This window comes from Botrytis byssoidea (genome assembly GCF_014898295.1).
Source record: "Botrytis byssoidea strain MUCL 94 chromosome Unknown BBYS_024, whole genome shotgun sequence".
Classification (NCBI taxonomy): domain Eukaryota; kingdom Fungi; phylum Ascomycota; class Leotiomycetes; order Helotiales; family Sclerotiniaceae; genus Botrytis; species Botrytis byssoidea.
In genome coordinates this window covers 523,508-542,755 of record NW_024065865.1, presented here as the reverse complement: position 1 = coordinate 542,755, position 19,248 = coordinate 523,508, and the positions used below count along the sequence as shown (strand labels likewise).

Here is a 19,248-nt window from a genome sequence, read left to right as displayed (position 1 = left end):
ATAAGAGACGGTGAAGAAAAATCTTGGGATTATTTCCAATATTCATATGTGTGAATGGAATGGATGGTGGGAGTTTGGGATATCGAATTTTCTTATTCGTCGGCGATGTACCGAGTAGGAATTCTGGGGTTACATGTTACATATCGATGGGATAGGTGAAATTCTAACATGTACGAGATGAGTGAGCGGTTTTGATGTGATGGGGAGTTTTAGGGTGATCTATGGGTGATCTATGGGTGATCTATGGGAATGTGTGAATAAAATGATTGGTTCGTATGGTTAGATCTCATCTCATCTTATCTAAAGCCCTATCACATATTGGACTTCGTCACTGTCGCATCGCCCGCTTGGTCTCACGAATAGTACGTTGTTATACTGTCGCTATCACAATGATAGGTTTCCAAGGTTCGAATCAGAATCCCCAAATTCCCCAGCTGCCATCACACACATTCCGGAGCGTCTATTCCACTCCGTGTAAAGATTGCCTAGGTAAGGCAAACTGGGGTTGTACAACTAATCGTCATCTCATCTCATCACCATCACCAGTCCTCAATATCCAATACTATCTTGATACTTGTGACATCTTCACCTGTCACCTCTGGGTTGACACATCTGGCACACCTCCATCAAACAAACTCCGTGTGGCTAAGCTTAATAGTCTACGGACTGTAACGACAACTAATGACTCACATTCCCATCACACAACACAACGGATAAATTTGTTTCGCCAAATATGAATTCGTCAATGTCGGCGAGTTGACCTTGACTCCCACAACATCAACGTATGTGATTACCATAAAATCACAACATCTGGGTTGGGTTTGGAACGTTGAGGCATGAGGCAATTTCGAATTGGAATTCAAATTCATATCGGAAGATATCTATCTACTCGAGTAATCACCTCAACTATCCTCGTCGAGAGAGTGTTCGCGAATGTTGTAGCTCAACAGGCGTAATGTAGCAAAACCACACTTATTATCATCTTCTCAAACCCTAACCCACAAATCAAAACAATCTATTTTGAGTATAATAGTTGAATGAGCGAAATTCCATTCCTGTGGTGTATGAATAATTTAATATGTTGTACCAATGTAATAAATTGAATTTCAGTCAGCTTTTTTTTTACCCCTCTACTCCACTCTTCCCTCCCTGCACGAATTCTGCCATCTTTTTATCTACTGTTTTTTTCTTATCCACTTGCATTGCAACCTATTCCTTCCTCCCCGACCTCATATTTTCAAGTTGTTCGGACGAAATTTCTTAGTCTCGACCCTTCATACATAAAATCTGCATCAAAGTATTATTCAGAAGTGTTCGTAACATGAATAGTACTTCGTTCATGCGCTTTTATTGTCTAGATACCAAGGAAAATAATGAAATCACAAGCTTTCTCATACAAAAATACAAGTAGACTGGGCAAAATTGAGCCGCGTTGGGCTTCTCTACATAAGTAGTGTGTTTTGAGAAGTAAGCTTTTGGGACTACTGCAAGATATGTTGTACATCTAACCTTTCATCCCACTAATCCATCGTCTTTCTCACTGCCTTGAATGGAACTTTTGTGCTTTTTTTTTCTGCCGTTTGGTAAGAGGAATGAGGAGCATGTATCATGTCGTAGCTACCTACCTTCCAGTACCAGCTTATACATTATTCCCGTGGGTGTGAGCGACAAAGTTGTTATCCACTCTGGAGCCTGAGAGGTATATGTACAATATATGTACAGGATCACGCGCTGCCCCTCCAAGCAACTCCACAATGTACCGACCACCTTCCAAGCTTGCACAAATTTATCAAAATAACCCCTCTCCTCTTTGAGAGAACTACCTAATCTCCACATGCTTCTCGAAGCTGACTGTTGAGGACCCAGCAGGAGCGGGCAGACAGGCGAAAATTTTTCTTCTTTGCATATTCATATCAAGTACTTGGAAGTTGAAGTCTGATCATGTATGTATGTGTGTAGATGTGTTCTCGAGCCAAGCTGCTAGTATTGTAGACTAGTATTATGTATAGAGTACCAGTGATCCACAGTGTGGATACCTTGAGTGCAGGAACTAGGCCCTTCGTACATTTGTGTTTCACCATGGATGCGAACCATTTGGAGAGGTAACTTTAACCTTGGTTTTGGTTACTTGGGAGCAATGTCGTGTGCCAATTTCTTCCCGCTTAAGAGTACATAATACATACATGTGTTTAGGCGATGTCTGAATATGCACATGTCATAGGTACATACTTCGGAGTTTGTACTGTACGTTAAAGTACATAGATGAATATTGTCCCGAGAGTTTGAAAGCTCCTAAAGTTGCTGTTGGGGAATTAATGGATGAAGAGGCATTGTACAAGGTGAGGGGCTATGCTGTTTTGCGGATTCTAAGGAAGAGCTAGGGTGTGGCACTTTGGGTGTAGAGGATGGAAGAGAAACATCTGAGAAAGTTTGCATGCTGAGCTGAGTGTGTTGATGGGTGGTTGGTAGGCAGAAGAAAGCTAGGAGGTAAGACTGGTACTAGATGCTCTAAGTTGTACGCTACAAACCATTGTAAATGTCCAAATCCAACGCATGCAGCGTAAGTAAGAGATTCGACCTCTCTTCTCATAGCTATCATCAAAATTCATGACTCGATACAATAATGATCACCATCGAAGGAGTGAGTACACGACTTCTAGCCTTCCAAAGATCTTCCAGTTTCACGTCCAGAGGCCATCTATTCTAGCTAATCCAATTTCCCTTGAAAGAGCCAAGCTTCTGTTCAGTGATCAATCCTCGCCACCCCCATCATGATCGCCATGCTCACACTGATTTTCTTCCCCATCATCTTCATCCGCACCCTACATGATTAAAGAATAGCGCGAAAAGGTTACAGACGGATATTTCTGGATCTACACTGCATCTTCTCTCTCTTGTATATATGTATTCCTCCACTCCACTCCACCATACTATTCCACTGCGTGCTGCATGCACCGCGCATTCGCATTTGTATTCGAGTCACCAGGTAAACACAGAGTACAATAAGTATTCCCTCCGAGCGAGTCCCACGAGTATTTGCCCGCAAAATATCCATCTGCATACTTTATGTAATGTACATATGTGAGTCTTACGAGTTGGAATGCGAAGTATTGCAAAAAGGTACGACGAGACTAGGAGTTTACGAGTATTGTAAGTACATGCTACATAAACATCCTTCGTTTCTGCCCGTACGTTTCGTGATTCACGACATGTGTATCACGGCATGTTACGGGATGGGTACTACATATTATATAGTGTATAGTGTGTAGTATGCTCATTCTCTCATCTTTATAGCGGGAGGAAAAGCATAGAAAGAAGGAGAAAGGAGGACGTGCGCAGTGCATTACTTTTGCATGTCTGCATTGCATGTCGGGTTGTGTGTGTATCTGTACGAGACGAGGATGTACTGGGGTAGGTAGAGAATATTCAATGTAGTGGGTAGGGAGGGGGGATATGGCAGAATGGCAGAAAAGATGTGTTTCATGGGGGTGTAAGGTTTAGTGTTTGGAGTTTGAGATCATATTTGATGTTTGAGTATCAGAACGAAGATTGATGAGTAAGTGAATTTATAATCTTGAAATGATCTCACTTGGTGGGCAAGGAATCAGAGGGTTAGGGTTTAATGGAGGGGTTTTGTCGAGGTAGAGCGACGGAAAGGAGGGGAAGTCATGATTGTCATTTTGTGGTCTGGTTCTTCCATCACTCATAGTGCAATTTAGTCCTTCAACTCTGATATCGCATTGTCATATAATATCAATACTCATACCCACGCATGGAAAAAGAGTTTTAGGTTATATTCTAACAAACTGGTTATCATTCGGAGACTCATATATCTCTTACCCTCTCACCGTTCATTTCGCATGTCGCCAGCTATAACCCCTCCAGTTTCTCTTCATTCTTCATTCCACTTTTGTATCTTTTCCTTGTTTTGTTCATTTCAAATCACCCAGTACTCGGGTTATTCCAACAAATAGACGATTGTAATGAAACTATTTTCGGAGGTACTTTCAACAAATCAACGAACTAGCTGATGCTATCTCCATACATATATCGACCATCCTCCAAATCCACATTGCATCACCAACTTTCAAGTTCTGTTTCCAATCCCCTCCAGCCGCATGAGTAACCCCCAATTTTCAATTTACAACTTCTCCCTTCCACTTCCAGGTAAATCCTATCCTTCCCATCTCTATCCCCACTCCATCCCAACTTCAATCTCCAATCCATCCTAATCCCTCCCTCTCCCACTCATCCCCATATCCACATGCACAAGCACAGCACTGCCCAGAAGATAAACAAGCATTGCCGTTACGAAATCTCCCGAGCTCAGTTCCTTGAGCATGCATATACTCCATTAAATCCGGTATTTTCCTCTCACCCTCACCTCTCACCTCTCACTTCTTACCTATCCACCACTCAGCAGACCATGCATGCAATGTAACGATCCAAGATCTGACAATCCCACGATCCCACAATTTTCAATTTCTCAGAAATACAGCACGAGATAGGATCAAGTAAGAAAGATAACAATTATTCCTCCTATCGGCTGAAGTTAGGTAGATGTAACGAAGTATTGCCAGAGTGGAGGCGGAGTGGAGTGGAGTTTCCACAATATATGCGGGGAGATTAGAGATATATTTTGAAGAACTTGGATTTGGAAGGAGGTTATTCGAGCAGCTTGGCGGCCAAGCAAGTAAGAAATCAAGCAGGGAAATAAATAAATGTTTGATAATATTTTGATTGGATGATAGTATATTCTGAAAATGAAGTCAAATATCAAGATCTAGCCTTCTAAGGGTATGGGCAGAAAGTCCATTTAGGGAGCTCGATTTCTATTCTGACATCTTGACCTCAATGGAAACCGGTTCTTCCTTGGCTGGTTCGGGTTCGGTCGGTTCTTCTTTAGCCACTTCTTCTTTGCCATCAACCATCTCCGCATCTCCACCCTTGACGACCCCATCAACTCTGCTGAGTACCGCCACCCCCTCCACATGCCCTGTCTGTGGGAAAAAGTCGAAACCCCTCAGGCTCTCAATTTCATATCTAACTCCCTCCTCGCTTCCATTAACCAATACCCCCACATCTCTCGCTTGTGTATGAACATTACAACTAACATAAACCACTCTTCTCGGTCCAAACTTCAATAACTGACTTAAGAAACTCTCATCGCATCCTTTTCTTGGAGGATCAATGACTACCACCGTTTCATCTTTAGGATAAGTGACTTGTTTGAAGAGTTTTGGTGCATCCGCTGCCATAAAACTACATCTTGATGCATCTAAATTATTGAGTTCAGCGTTACGACGCGCAGATATGATGGAAGCGTCTGAGATATCTATTCCGGTTGAGGATTTGAATAGAGATGAGAGTGTAATGGTGAAGAGTCCGGAACCGGAATACGCATCGATTAAGTATTGAATTTTTGGTAGGTCTGGGGAGTAGGATCCTGGAGGTGGTAAAGCATGGTCTCGAATGTATTGGGTGAAAACGGGAAGAATGGAATTGTTGTTTTGGAAGAAAGATCCCGCAATGCTGGTGAAAAGGAATTTGTCAATGTATTCTGTTGATTCCCCTTTATTATCCGTAATGCAAGTTTTCAGATCAGTGTACTCGGGAGTTGTGACTTTGATGGTATTGGGTGGTGTTTCCATATCTTCTTGGTATTCCGCATCGCCTTTGTAAATCCTCTTGGTGCTCTCTCGTAATAGAATCGTAGCTCCTCGTTGGTATTTATGGAGTTCCTCTGCAACTCTTTTCCTCTCAAGCTTCATTCCCATTCTTACTGCATCAGTTCCAATTGGACAATCCTCAATGTCCAATGTTGCCCTTTTCCCTTTCTGCATGAATCCAATTTCTGGAACCTTATCAAAGGCAGCTTTGGTATCACTCCTTCTGTTTGACCTACTCCTATAACCTGGTGGTCCGTCGAAATGTGGAGTAAGCTTTGTGCGATATTCATATTGTAATGGACTTCCAATGGTGTCCAAGATGGCCGGTACAAGTTCCGATGGAAGTTGAGAGAAATTTTTGTATGCCTTCTCAACAATCGATTTCTTGTGTTTCAATTGCTCAGAATAATCTAACATCTGAAATTGACATCCGGAACATTTGCTGAAGTATTTGCAGTTTACTCGACTATCATCCCGGAGGTGAGATGGTTGAACCACGGAAACAAAGTCTGCTAAAGAGTAATTGTCTCTTGGAAAATGTGTAATGACTTTCGCCTTTACAATATCCCCTGGCACACTGAATGGCACAACATATATTCTGTTCGTAGGTGGGTGAAGCGCAAGTCCGTCTCCTGTAGATGATATCTCAACGACCTTGACTTCGATCTCCGTGAATCTCTCTGGTAATGCTGCTTCTAATTGAGTGCCTGTCGCAACGGACGCTGATTCAGCGGATGCTAATTGCTCTTGTTCTGCTCCATTTTCGACCTTCGCAGACTCGGGGTTTCCATTTTCGATTGGGACCTGAGAAGCATTGGAGATTTTCTGCGCCTCAAACAATGCTCGCACATCTGCTATTAAAACTTCTTCAGATGATCCCTCCTTGACTGGCTTTGGCTTGTAAGCCTTTTGTCTTTTAGGAGCTCGACCGCCTTGATGCTGCTTTCTTTTGCGATCCGGTCCTTGGTCTGCTGATGGAGTCATTGCGAAGAAGTTATAGGATCGAATTGGGTTAAATTTATACAGTAAAGGTTTTGAAAGGAAAGCTCTTGAAAGATTTCTAGAGCATTTCAACATTAAAAAAATCCAATTCAAAATGTAGAGCGTAGAGGATGACTTAATTCGCAGAAAAATTGCGATTATTCTTATTAGAAGTCAAAATTTCGGTCCCCTCCAGCTTTGAACTTTTTTCCCCTAGGGCCAATTGGGTTGGGGTCTAGCGTCATGATCAATGGAAGTTTAGCGTTCATGTGAAATTTATGATACTCCACCAAAATTCATTGCATTAATAAACATCAATTAGGGAATTATATATGGAGATTTGAATCATCGACCAATTATCGAATTGGAATTATAAACTATATGCCAGAACCAAAACCCTCTTCAGATTGTCATGGGTGCTCAACGTATACATCATCACGTCTCCTCCAGCCCAACGCGAGGGGTAAAACAACCTCCCGTTACCAATATCAACTAGATCCCTTCCTGATAGGAATTCGACAAGAATATAAACGCCGCGGAGGTTCTCTCCTCCTGAACAAAGCCGACATGCTGGCTGTTCAATTCTGATTTGTGTACGGAGCATTTCAACGTAGGTCCTTCAATTGTCGCAACTCTTTGTGCTATTGTTTCTTCCTTCAATCGCCCACTCTTTCAGATTTCATCCCGAGTCTTTTCCGTCCTTATTCCAAATCTTCTTCACTGCATCTGTAAGGGAGAATCCTCCGAATAGCCAATCGTCTGAATGTCTTCCGCACCTATATCACTCCAGGTCAGCACATGGCAATGTGGAAATTATTACTGCAGAAAGTTTGACTATCAAGATGATAGCCGAGAATGTCAACAAGACCAAAGCCTTTGGTAAAACTTACTCGGTATAGACATTAACATGTTCATTACTCGAATGTCTTCTCTTGACGCCATCCTTCTTCTCCCCTCCCTTCCCTCTATTCACACTTCCACTTCTCGCTCCCTCAAATCTCGTCCTTTCTGTCTGCCCGTTCCGCATGGATTCCTCCTCACTTCTTCTCCTCATCAACATCGATGGAGTAGGCGACTTTTCTCTTCCTGTAAATGCAGGAGTCAATTCTGTTTGTTGAATACCCATCTCCATCTCTCTTCCTTTTCCTCTCCCTGCAACTCTGACATCGGAAGAATCGCTGCTTTGGGTGTCCAAAGTAGTGACAGAGTTTAAACTCTCGTAATCATCCAGTGCCATTTCTCTTCCTGTTGATGTCGATGACGACGACAATGATGGTGGTGATCTTTTCATATTTACCGATCGCTAATGAAGGGATATTGGTTTATATGTGGTTGAGTTGCTCACTCGGTTTGGAACAATTGATAGGACACTTCTCGAAAGAGGCGTTCACTCAGGTCCCACCACACTTCCAAATGAATAAGTATACAAAGAGTAATGTCAGAACTCTTTTTCTTCGAATTCTGTAGATATCGATATCTATATATTATCGTTCTTAAAATTTGACACGTCTTGTTTGTTAAAGTTCCTTAGAATGAATGCAAGTAAGATTGTACACATTCCACCTTCATTCCTCGCGGCGAGCATCGAAGTACTTAATGCTTTCCAACTGAGGAATCTTGTGCCATGATCACCTACTCGGCCAATATCCTATCTTTCAAAAAGGCTCGAACGGCATCGCAAGTCGTAAGTCCAACCTATAAGGCTGACCCTATATGCATGGAGTACCAGGTATTTCCACAGCCCTGCAACATTTGATTGGACGACTTATCCGGGTTCCGGCTTAGGTGGAAGTCCCGTGCCGATTGTGTATCATGGTGGAGAAAGAGCTGGATGAGTGTGACGCACACTTGTTCCTCTATCATGGGTCTCAGGAACCAACTTTGTTCTTTTAATAAGTTTGGTGGAGGGAAGAGCAATTGATGGGGTTGGAAATAGCATCACGGGATGAAATAGACATGGGTGCTGTCGACGAAGAAGGGTCTGAGGTATTTAGTTGCTACGATAGTATCTAGGCAGTAGCCTTTAGAGCGCGGTATTTTGGGTGTGAAATACCTCATTCCTATGCCCAATTATGTGAAGGCACGATATAGTTTGGGAATGCATTATTGGAACACATTTTTTGTTCGGAATAGGTCGAAATGAATCTTCCATGCGTAAGAATTTGAGTATTTAGTATGAGTGAGCCCAACATACGAAGAAAGCTATTGACAGAAGCGGTTCTTGAGAATTGAATTTCGATAATGAAAAGGCGTCATCTGGGAGAAGTCAAGGTCGCATGATTCTGGCAGTCATTGAAGGATATTTTGGACGACACTATGACTGTGTAGGCATGGATGGATAACTGCAAAGGCCAAGAATACTGAAGGAATGAAGCGAATGAACTTAGTTCAGGCTTGCCAATTGTGTAAACCTCATACTGTTAGCATTGTTCCAGCCAAATCCCGAACCATTGGTCACTACGATCATAATATGAGATAAAGAGCAGAAAGCTCAGCAGGAAATACATAGCGTCAACCATCATTGAGAGCTCGTCTCACATTTGACGGTAGATAGAAGATATCATAAATTCATGTCTTGCATTGATGTTTTGTACGCTCTTTCATCAAAACCCAGAAGAGATTCCTGGTCGTAAGTCCCAGACATTGATAACGACATACCGTCATATTATCATGTCGAACTTGTACACTATATGAGCTGCAACCAGAATTTTAGTTTCGGAACCTATTCGAAGACACGGCGACGAATTAGAACAGAATCTACATCGCTGCTTCAGCTAAAGATCGGCTGGAAGGGCGGGGAGCAGTAGAGTACATGCTCCACTAGAAGGCATGAAGTGTTCATTATATATCCTATATATTGGATAAACACTTCAAACAGCACAACCCCGCTTCTCGGTTTTTACTCTGACTTCATCTGCAACCGTAGATATAAATTCAATTACTTATTACTCTTGAAGGGCATACCTAGCTCTAGGATTTTCCACAGATGTCGAGATTTAGTGGTAAGTCTTTCAGCCCCCGAAGGTAGAGATCAATTTGCAGAGTAGTAAAACATGATCATGATCCTAAACTATGCCTCTAGTACACTTCGCAATTGATTATCCTATTCTCCATCCATCCATTCATTATCTATGACTCTTTCAGCCTCAGTCCATCACCGTCAAGCTTCACACCTCACTGCACCGCACGGCACCGCCGCAAAAGATATTCCTCCATCCATGCTATGATTTGCCAATTAAACAACTCCCATTTGCTACCAAAACGACCAATCCAAATCAACCAATCCACCACGATCCACCACCCTGGATGGCAGTCTTCCAATGTAACAAAGCATCAAAACATACGCTCAATCAAGAGCATTGCGATCAGCAAACGGGTCATTTTCATCCTCTTCCTCTTCTTCATCCTCCGATTCCTGTGCTCTCGGATGAGTCGTTTGAACAGGAGTAGGTGGTGCGGGACGATGAGCGGGTTTGGTTGGACTATGTGGGCCTGTAAGTGGGCCTGTACCGAGTGTAAGATCATGTAATTGTTGTGTGGTTGAATCACTAGCTCTACGTCCTGCCTTGCGTTCTGCATTATTAATTTCTGCCACTGTATGGTATTAGTACGTGCTTGAATGCGACAATTCGATGGTTTCGTTATTCTCGAAAATCAAAGGCAATCTTGAGGATGAATACACATACTTTTGAAGAGATGAGCTTGCTCTGCCATTTCGTCGTCAGAGTCACTGTCTGCGTCAATCGATCTATCCAATTGTTCAAATGTCATTAAGGCATTGACCAATCCATCGTTTGCGTGAAGAAGCCCCCCAAGCCATTCCTCGGCCTCTACATGTTGGATCTGAAAAAACGGTTAGCAAAGTCAAGTAGGCATTGACTAGATGTTACTACAGTGAGGACTGCAGTTTGATAATCAGAGAGATTCAATATCCCAATGAAATTGGATCATTGGAAGTCAACATCTAGTCTACTGGTATGGTCTACTAGATACACTGATCTTGACTTCAAACTTACATATCGTAGAATCTTCCTTCGTAGCAGTTTACAGGTATCAAAATATTGCGAGGCTATTTTGTTCTCAGAAATTCGCTCTTTCTCTCGATCGATATGTCTCAATGCGTTCAAAAGATTGGTAGATGCAACAGTTGATTCCGCAATAGCAGCCTTCATGGCTTCTTTCTCGGCTTCTAGGTTGAAAGGCTTGGACTTCTTCTTCTTGTCCTTCTTATCTTCTTTCTTGACCTTCTTAGCAGATCCAGACATGATTGAGGATGCCCGCTCTCTGGTACTAGCAGATGCAGTTGTTAGAGAGCTTTGTCTTGAGTGAGAAGGTCCAGCTTTAGAGGGACCTGGTCTAGAAGAAACAGGGGTAGATGGCTCTTCAAGCTCGTCATCCTGGAAGGGGTTTTCCTCTGTTTCACGGAGAACTTTCGATCTATCTTGCGTGACAACCTTCCTTGTATCAGGCAGTGCCTTGAAGTGCGTTAGTAAATGATATGAAAACACCCAGATGATACATACATGAAGGAGATTGACGACGTCTTCCATTCCAGAAACTTTCTTATATTTAATTGCCCAGCCTCGAAAGAGCTCCCTGCACTTAGCTTTTACTGCAGGGTCTGAAGTGCTTGAAACACCACAAACACGTAGACGTTCGAGGAAAGCATCATCGGAGGCAAAAACATGCTCAAACTTTGGGCCAGCATTCTGAACAAGGCCATCCAGAATTTCCAAAGCTCGAAGCTGACGTTGTACGTTACCATATTTGAGCTTCTTTCGTAGAGCTCTAGTGGCTTCTCTAGGGCCGGTGGCTTGAAGTTTGATAACATCTACCAAATCTGGAATACCGCCATAGGCACCGTCCTCGTTTTCCTCACTAGTGAGGCGTTCAATAGCGACGGTAACTGCTGAATATGGTTTCTTCTGTTTACGATGAACATATATTAGTTCTTCTGTCTTTGTTGTTTTCTGTCTGCCAAAAAGAAGATTTCCAACATGGCCTCTATGGAAATAGTCGGATTGGGGTTCTGAAGGAATGTATGATGCAGTATAAGATCTTGCATGGCGACGTTGAAGTTTTCTCTTGGCAGGCCTACTACCATGCTCGCCATGACAGGAGGACATCGGTCATAAATCTCACAAATCACGAATATGTCTCCATAATCTCGTGATGTGAGTTGATAAGAATGGGGCAATTCCGGAAGTAAACAGGAGGAATGAAGAAGGTCAAGAATCAAGAGTAGAGAATGGCTATGGAGTACTGACCGAAGAAAACATATTTGCCTACCCGTATCTCAGGGGCCTTGACTACGAAAAGGATTGGCTTCGCTACAAGCTTCTTCCGGAATGTCTAACAAGAGACCAATAGTACGGGTGCAGGAAGAGCAAACAAATATATCGGGATAACCAAGGATAAGTGGATGCAGTCCGTATTGATTTGGTGGGATTCAAAAATGTATGTAGTATGAGTTGTCGAGAAAGGAAGTTATCAGATTTTGATGTCAAATGTTCTCCTGCCACGTCTCAAAGTGGAAGGTGGGGGGAGGGGGGATTTGGGGTTGGGTTGGAAGATCTTTGAATGTTTTTTTTTGGTGATATCTGACTGATTTCCTCTTTCTGTACAGAAGTAGCTAGTGTATCTAGTACAGTATATCGATATCAGTGAAGTAAAGACATTCAATAATGAGTCGACGATAGTAAGTAGTGAACCAGTAGATATGAGTGAGTATTGAGTGAGTACTGATTTAGATTACTCAGACGAGAGCAAAGTACTTCTTGGTTTTGGTTTTAGTTATGTTTTAAGTGAAGCATGTGATGTACGGAGTGTGTAAAGGGATTGGAAGAAGACTAGTAAAGCGGGGCGGGACGGCTCTTTAGTGTCCGAGGTACCCGCTTTTAATGGCATATGAGCCTTAGGCTCTATACACCCGTTTTGGAGCTTCTTTTAGTCAAACTTCAATCTCCAGAGCCTCTATCTTCAACTGTTAATAACTACACAGTATCGATGGTCACTTCATAGCCGTGGTTTCGAGACGTTGATATTACCGTCTGAACTCAACATATCAATACTCAGTTCAGTTGTTCGATAACTTCCAATTGATGACGTAAAAAGGAGGGGAGATTGATAAAGGAGGGGCATGACGGGGGTGGTGCGACAAGTGATGGATTGAGGAAGAGTTGGTGATGAACTGAAGTATGGTCAAGATGGCGCAGTATCGAGGCTTGAATGAAGGGGAATTGAGAGGAGAAGGAAGAGGCCAAGAAAATCCGACATACATGTTTGTCTGGATTTCGCCATAGTTCAATCCTGTCATACTAATACTTTATCAACAAACAGTGCGCCGGAAACAGCAATGCGCCCATATCTATCCTTCACTCCCATCAATCTTAGTCGTTCAAAGAGTCTAAATCCAATGTCACCTTTTACACGAACAGTCGATCCATTGAAAACTTTGCGCAACACAGATGTCTACGACCTACCAGATGACGTCCCGAGTCCTCCCATTCCGGATGGTAAAAAGCGACAAACTCCACGCTCGAAGAATGGCCCCACGAAAATCTTACTCAATGCCAGATCGCATACAAATACTACTGTGGAAGATTGTGACGCTGAACTATTTGAGATAGCATCGCCGAAGAGAAGGAAAATTCCTACGAAAGGAGCGCAACCCCCGTTTAAGTTCCCTTCTAGAGTAAAAACTATACCTGCTCATCAAGATCTTGAGCAACCACCTAACGAATTAGGCGACCGGCCTTCTATTTCTCAATTGGTCTCACCACCTGATACTCATAAGAGATCTAAGAAGAGAGCGCATTCTGCCACAGTTTCCAAACGAAAGAAATCTTCAGAGTTGTTTCAGAACTCAACAGTTACCAAACCGTCACTGTCTTGCTTTACCTCAAAGTCTTTGAGAGAGCAATCACAACCCATCAATCGGCTACAAGGTTTCACGACAACTGAGGAACAGATGAAACGTAATTCGAATGGAATCGCGAGCACAACTTTACAGAAATTGGCAACTTTTAGATATGTACCTCGTGAAGAGAATCTATTGGCGAATGAATCGGTCACTGCGAGCAAAATAGAGGACACTCACGTTAACCTGGATAAGTATCGTGATGGATATGCTTTAGAAGAGTCGAATCATACCTCATCAGACTATGGGCATATATCAAGTGGCTCATTTTTCGAAGAGGCTTTGTGGATCTCAAAACAATCTGCCGACAGCAATGAGCCTGACACTATTCGTACGAACCAACCCCAAAGCCATCCCTTTTCTGAAAATCTATTGGCCTCCGTCACACGGCAGAAGGTATTCCAAGTTGAGCACTCGCCGAATCAATCTAGTGGCCCTCCCACCTTTGGTGAAGGAACACGGGAGGATGCTCTTGAAGCAATCACCAATAATGATGTCGACAGGCAGCAACCGCAAAAAGTTCTGCCAAAGATTGACAGCAGTGTGACCACTGAATCTGGAGATATGACTTCCGAGTTGCTAAAATACAATACACATCTTCCAGAAGGTAATGATCAGCTGCCCAACACCGGATTCGAGCAACAACAAGCACAGAATTCTCAACAGTTACTGAAACTCATGCCAACAATTAGTGTCGGAACATATGATAACGAGAATCATTTTGAGCAATCAGTCATTGAAGAAGGCATGCTAACGATCACAAACTCTCCACTAGATTGTTTTGACAGTGATAGCTTTGGCGATGATATTGATGATGAAGATTTGTTAGCACTGGTTGCAGATCCTATTATTCTCGCATCTCCCATGAGAGGCAAAGTGGCCCAAAGTATTCCAGCAGAACCATGTTCACCTTCCATTTCACATATTGTTCCTTCTTTACGCACGAGGACAACACAATTACACGATCCCGTCACTCTTTCGCAAGAAGTCACTCGCACTACATCTCCACCCATCGTTGCAGATGACGGTGACGATTTCCCAATGGATACTGATTTGGAAGAAGAGTTGCTTCGACTCGCAGGAACAATTCAAGTTCAAGGTGTCGTAGAGGCATTGGAACCACCACCAAGTTTAACCCTTCCATATGACGGTGATGATACTGACAGGGAAGTATACGATAATACTCTTCAATTCTCTTCACCTACGCCCCGAGAGCCATTCTCTAAAGGAATAGCTCTGGCCAAATCCACTGATAAACCTAGTCCGTCGAAACCACCGGTGACGCAAGAAGATGCAGATTGGAGCTATATTACATCCACGGCTTTGAGTTCGGTCAAAGCTCCAGTCATCCAATCTTCCGAGGCCCTCATCCAGCCATTCAAAAGCAGACCTCTAGAGAAATTGTTTACATCTGTGCAATCGATTCAAACCAACATATCGAAAATGTGGCTAGATGATAGTCATGAATATTTACCCCTCGCACCGTTTGCTCGGCCGAAATTTCCCCAAAGAGTTCAAGATCGATGCCCAATCAATGGATTATCGTCTCAAACCATTCTTCGTGTCTGTTTTCGGATTGGTGAGATGCTTAAAGAAGGAAGCCAATGCAATGCGCTAGGTCAGGACGCAATTATCGAGCTCTTTGCTCGTGTTAATTTCTCATCTCGAGAACCTGGGACTACCAAACAGCACTTTCAATTTGCAGACTTATTTCATGATCGACCACCATTTGCTAAGGGTATTCTCGAGAACTTTAAGACTACGGGACTAGCGGAGAGCGAAAGCAGAACTTTCATCGAATCAAGTGAATCGTTGATGGCAAGATGTTTGGGCAGAGTTAAGAAGGACGTAAAAAATGGTTCTTGGTTGTTGCATATCATCAATGTGAGAGTGACGGATTGGGAGGAGATAAGATGGACGAAGAGAATTGTTTGTGGAGAGCGCGAAGAAGAAGTCAAGGTAAAGACCACGGCTACCATTGCTGAGTTGTGCGAGGGGATGGCCTGATGTGGATATTTGAAGATCTTGCTATCGTTGCTATCATACTACTTACTGTGTATTGTCGCTAATCTAGAAGAGCACAGACTAACATTTAGAAAGGACTAATCACTGCAGATATGAAATCTCCAACACAGAAATATTTAGCTACGTTGATGCAATTCTACTTTTTGAAACAAATCTACACACATCGTTCATATGCAAATTGACATTGAGACTTGACCAGACCAGAATGTTAGATCGAGTCAAAATGCTTCTGCCTAGAAAGTCCTATTCATCACATGATTTGCATAGCCCTACGGGGCCATGAACTAACCAATCAGAACTCCTCAATTCGTCAAGTGGCAGGAACCTGGACCCCGCATATGCAAGTCTAAGTCTTATCGCAATCCATCATCGTTCACGAGCAAATGACATTCCATCCCATTATTGTGGCAGTGCTGCAAGCTTGCGAGCCGAGTTTGGATGACGCGGCGAAACTTCATGAGAGAGGATTCCTTTTATTATATGTGCAGTTTTCCCTTGGGTTCTAGGCAGAAAGAAGTGAGATTTTGAGATTTTGAAGTTTTTCGTTCATTTTTATAGTTTTTCGATTGAAATACGCGGAAGGAAATACGTACGCCTTCTGGTTCCTGTCAAGTCTATTTGCAAACGGTTCGGTTTGATCCACAATTTCCAGGTACAGGTACAGCGCGGATAGAATAGAGCTTGGGTGTACGGAACGGATACTAGGTCGGTAATTTCGGAAGCGTCCAAGATGAATCGCTCGCGTTATGAAGCTGTGAGTTTTTTTCTTTAGTTTCATTGGTATTGGATGTGCAATGTGCAATGGGAGGGAATGAGGGTTGCGTAACTCGGAGGAATCTGGAAATTGGAGATTGAGGGTCGAAGACTTTTACTTCTATATTGTGCGTCGTGGTGCTTGATTGGATTCGCTATATATGCATCGTGTGTCAAATAGATAGGGGGGGCTGCTGTTTATGTATTGGTGAATATTGCCATTCGCGCCTTGCTTTTATTATTCTCATCCTTAGCCACTTTTCTCTACCTTTTCATTACGTCTACAAGGCACTACACCTTACGTTCTACACTTCATACCTATTAATATTTCATCCTATTCTCTGCTTCACTCTCGAAGCAAAGCCACCAATCAACTAATCACCTTCATCTAGCTCCCCCGCACCTCATCTCCCTCAAATCCCCCGATTCTCCTCGACCCAATCTTTCAAAGTCGCCCCTCCTACAACTACAACTCCGGAACTCCTACATCCGTTCCCTCATCCGCTCTTTCAAGCCATCGAACATCTATCACTAGTATTTCATCTCGTACCCCACCGCCTAGCTTTCACAGCAGTCAGGTTGCGCATCTGAATAGTCAAGGTTCTTCGCAATTTACCTCAAGCAACACATATGCAAACGCGATAGGAGGAGCAAGCGGAGCAGGGACTACACCATTCCCTCCTTTCAACAATGCATATGCTACGAATTATTCAGACTCCGCACCACCATCTTTTCATTCCCGCTCTAGTACTCCGCGTCCAACGCCAAGTACGAGGACACTGGCTAGTAATGTCAGTGGGGTTAGTGGTGTAAGCGGAGGAAGTGGAGTAGAACTTTGGGGCGTAGCGACTACTACTTCTGGGGGCGATGAAGCAGGGGAAGATAGAGAGGGGACGGGGGGATTAATGATGGTGAAGGGATTGGAAAGGAGAATGGAGAGGTTGGAGGAGAGTATCGGGAGGTTGCTTGTTAGTTCATCCTTCCCCCTACCTTCCATTCTGGAGGAGGGGACGATACATCATGAGAATAAGAACAGACAAACAAAGGAATAAGCTAACGATAAAACGCAGCTGGAAAATGAAGAACTCCGCAGATTAAGAGCCGCTGGTACGGGTACAAATGCAGGGGGCGAGAATCAAAGAAACAGACAGAACTGCTGCGTTGTATTTACTGATGCATCGAGAGATATGGAGGAAGCATTGGTCATGAATGGTAATTCTCTTCTATTCCTCATCTCTAGACAATAACTAAAAAATTGAAGGCCACAATAACTGCTGTGTGCGTTTCACCTCCTCCACAAACTCATCAAATAGAAAGTTGCAGCGTAAGAAAGAATGCTTTGTTGCGCTTGCATTTATGACATTGTTGGTGACGGTTTTTGTGCTGATGGTTAATGGGTATGCAAGGGAGGCGAGTGGGGAAAGAGAAAGGGGGGTAGGGGGTTATGAGGAGAAGAGGGATTAGATGGAGGTTGGCAGTGAATATATGGAGAGGTTTCATAGAATGGTTGAAATTCTAGGAGGATAGAGGAGAAGATGGAGTGTAATGGGGGGATTAATAGACAGGATGGGTAAACAATTATGGATAAATAGGATGGAGGGACGATATACGACTTGATGATATCCTTGATTTTGGATTTCCTCATAACTCGGCTGAGCAGATACAGTGGGCTTTGATTCTATACATCATGATGTGCCTACTATGGTACAATAATATTTTCCCTTCTTAAACATGATAACTCAACACTATCTAGGTAGATATCGCGATCATATTTATACTTTGATTTCTCTATGGGTATTTACAAACATTCATACATAAATGCATCTATACATCCATCTATTCCCCCCTTCTTCTTTTATCCTACTTTACTTCACCAATCTTTTCTAATCTAAGAGGAGTTAGTTTTCCTATCATTAATTTAAATCCCGCTCAAAAGAAATAAAAACTAACTATCAACAAGTCCCGACCACTGCTCCTTCAAAAACTCGACAACAGCATCGGGACCCTTTTCGATCTGTAATCCGTGGGGGATAGCCATGGTTTTGATACCTGGCTTGGTAGATTTGGCGATTTCCTGAATTTCGTTTGCTTCTTCGGTGGTCCACATTGAGGCTACGAACTTGGGGGGGGGGGGTGTTAGTAGGGGCTGAAGGAAAGGGGCAAAGAGAGGGTGAAGGGGTGGATGGCGTAGAAGCAATGATACGTACTAGAACATCTGGTTGTTGCTCTTCGACCATGGCTTTTACATCTTCCATTCCTGTGAGGTAGTTAGTGACATTGCTCAATTCCCCGATTTAGCTGTTAATGTCTTCCCATGCTTCATTTCTACTCTGACTCGTCGATCGCTTCCAGACTCAAACATGAAGTAAATGAGAATGTTATTCATGAAACCTGTGGATTTGGGCAGTGAGACTTCACTTGACCGACGAATGCTTCTTTCAATGTCGTTGCAAAGTTTCGAAATTTCATATTATCTTCTTTTGCCAAATTCGTATACCCGTCTATCTCTCCCGATGCCGCATTCCCACTTCCAGTTTCAAAGCCCACAAGAAGTATCATAATGGGGAAAGAAGAAACTTTGAATGACACTCACGTTCAGCGTTTTTGACATATTCAATGGTATAGTTCTCCTTAACATCCTCGACCACCCTTCCAATCAAGATCTTTGCCCGAGCTGGGACTTTGTTAACTGTAACGAGCTTATAGGGTCCTTTTGGTGCCATTTTGAATGTGTGTTGTATGAAAGAAGAGGGTATTAAATGCGTATGTATATTTGTGTATTCAAAGTCAGTGTGAAGGATTCAAAAGATGTTTAAATGGAGAGATATACGAAGCAAGAAAAGCAATTCATACATACCATAAAACCCGAGGTCGGAAAGGAAGTCGGGAGATGGACAATGG

The 19,248-nt window shown here is 43.0% G+C and overlaps 6 protein-coding genes across 6 annotated transcripts; 2 read left to right on the top strand and 4 right to left on the bottom strand.

The window, feature by feature from the left end:
- Positions 1–4,832: 4,832 nt before the first annotated feature.
- Positions 4,833–6,653, bottom strand: EAE97_009925 (uncharacterized protein; the record flags this gene model as incomplete). Its single annotated transcript, XM_038880440.1, has 1 exon — positions 4,833–6,653. The coding sequence occupies one exon, from the start codon at positions 6,651–6,653 to the stop codon at positions 4,833–4,835; it is 1,821 nt and encodes a 606-aa protein (XP_038728807.1).
- A 676-nt stretch (positions 6,654–7,329) lies between these two features.
- Positions 7,330–7,941, bottom strand: EAE97_009924 (uncharacterized protein; the record flags this gene model as incomplete). Its single annotated transcript, XM_038880439.1, has 2 exons — positions 7,330–7,426; positions 7,541–7,941. The coding sequence occupies 2 exons, from the start codon at positions 7,939–7,941 to the stop codon at positions 7,330–7,332; spliced, it is 498 nt and encodes a 165-aa protein (XP_038728806.1).
- A 2,055-nt stretch (positions 7,942–9,996) lies between these two features.
- EAE97_009923 (uncharacterized protein) lies at positions 9,997–11,776 on the bottom strand (the record flags this gene model as incomplete). Its single annotated transcript, XM_038880438.1, has 4 exons — positions 9,997–10,244; positions 10,337–10,493; positions 10,667–11,125; positions 11,174–11,776. 4 exons carry the CDS (start codon positions 11,774–11,776, stop codon positions 9,997–9,999), a joined length of 1,467 nt encoding a protein of 488 aa, XP_038728805.1.
- Positions 11,777–12,856: 1,080 nt separating this feature from the next.
- Positions 12,857–15,576, top strand: EAE97_009922 (uncharacterized protein; the record flags this gene model as incomplete). Its single annotated transcript, XM_038880437.1, has 2 exons — positions 12,857–12,930; positions 12,990–15,576. The coding sequence occupies 2 exons, from the start codon at positions 12,857–12,859 to the stop codon at positions 15,574–15,576; spliced, it is 2,661 nt and encodes an 886-aa protein (XP_038728804.1).
- A 748-nt stretch (positions 15,577–16,324) lies between these two features.
- Positions 16,325–17,811, top strand: EAE97_009921 (uncharacterized protein; the record flags this gene model as incomplete). Its single annotated transcript, XM_038880436.1, has 4 exons — positions 16,325–16,348; positions 16,740–17,315; positions 17,418–17,559; positions 17,609–17,811. The coding sequence occupies 4 exons, from the start codon at positions 16,325–16,327 to the stop codon at positions 17,809–17,811; spliced, it is 945 nt and encodes a 314-aa protein (XP_038728803.1).
- EAE97_009920 (uncharacterized protein) lies at positions 17,770–19,169 on the bottom strand. The gene is made up of 4 exons (XM_038880435.1): positions 18,941–19,169; positions 18,555–18,604; positions 18,298–18,466; positions 17,770–18,235 (listed from the first exon to the last, which is right to left on the bottom strand). Exons 1-4 carry the CDS (start codon positions 19,068–19,070, stop codon positions 18,231–18,233), a joined length of 354 nt encoding a protein of 117 aa, XP_038728802.1. The 5' UTR covers positions 19,071–19,169; the 3' UTR covers positions 17,770–18,230.
- Positions 19,170–19,248: the final 79 nt, after the last annotated feature.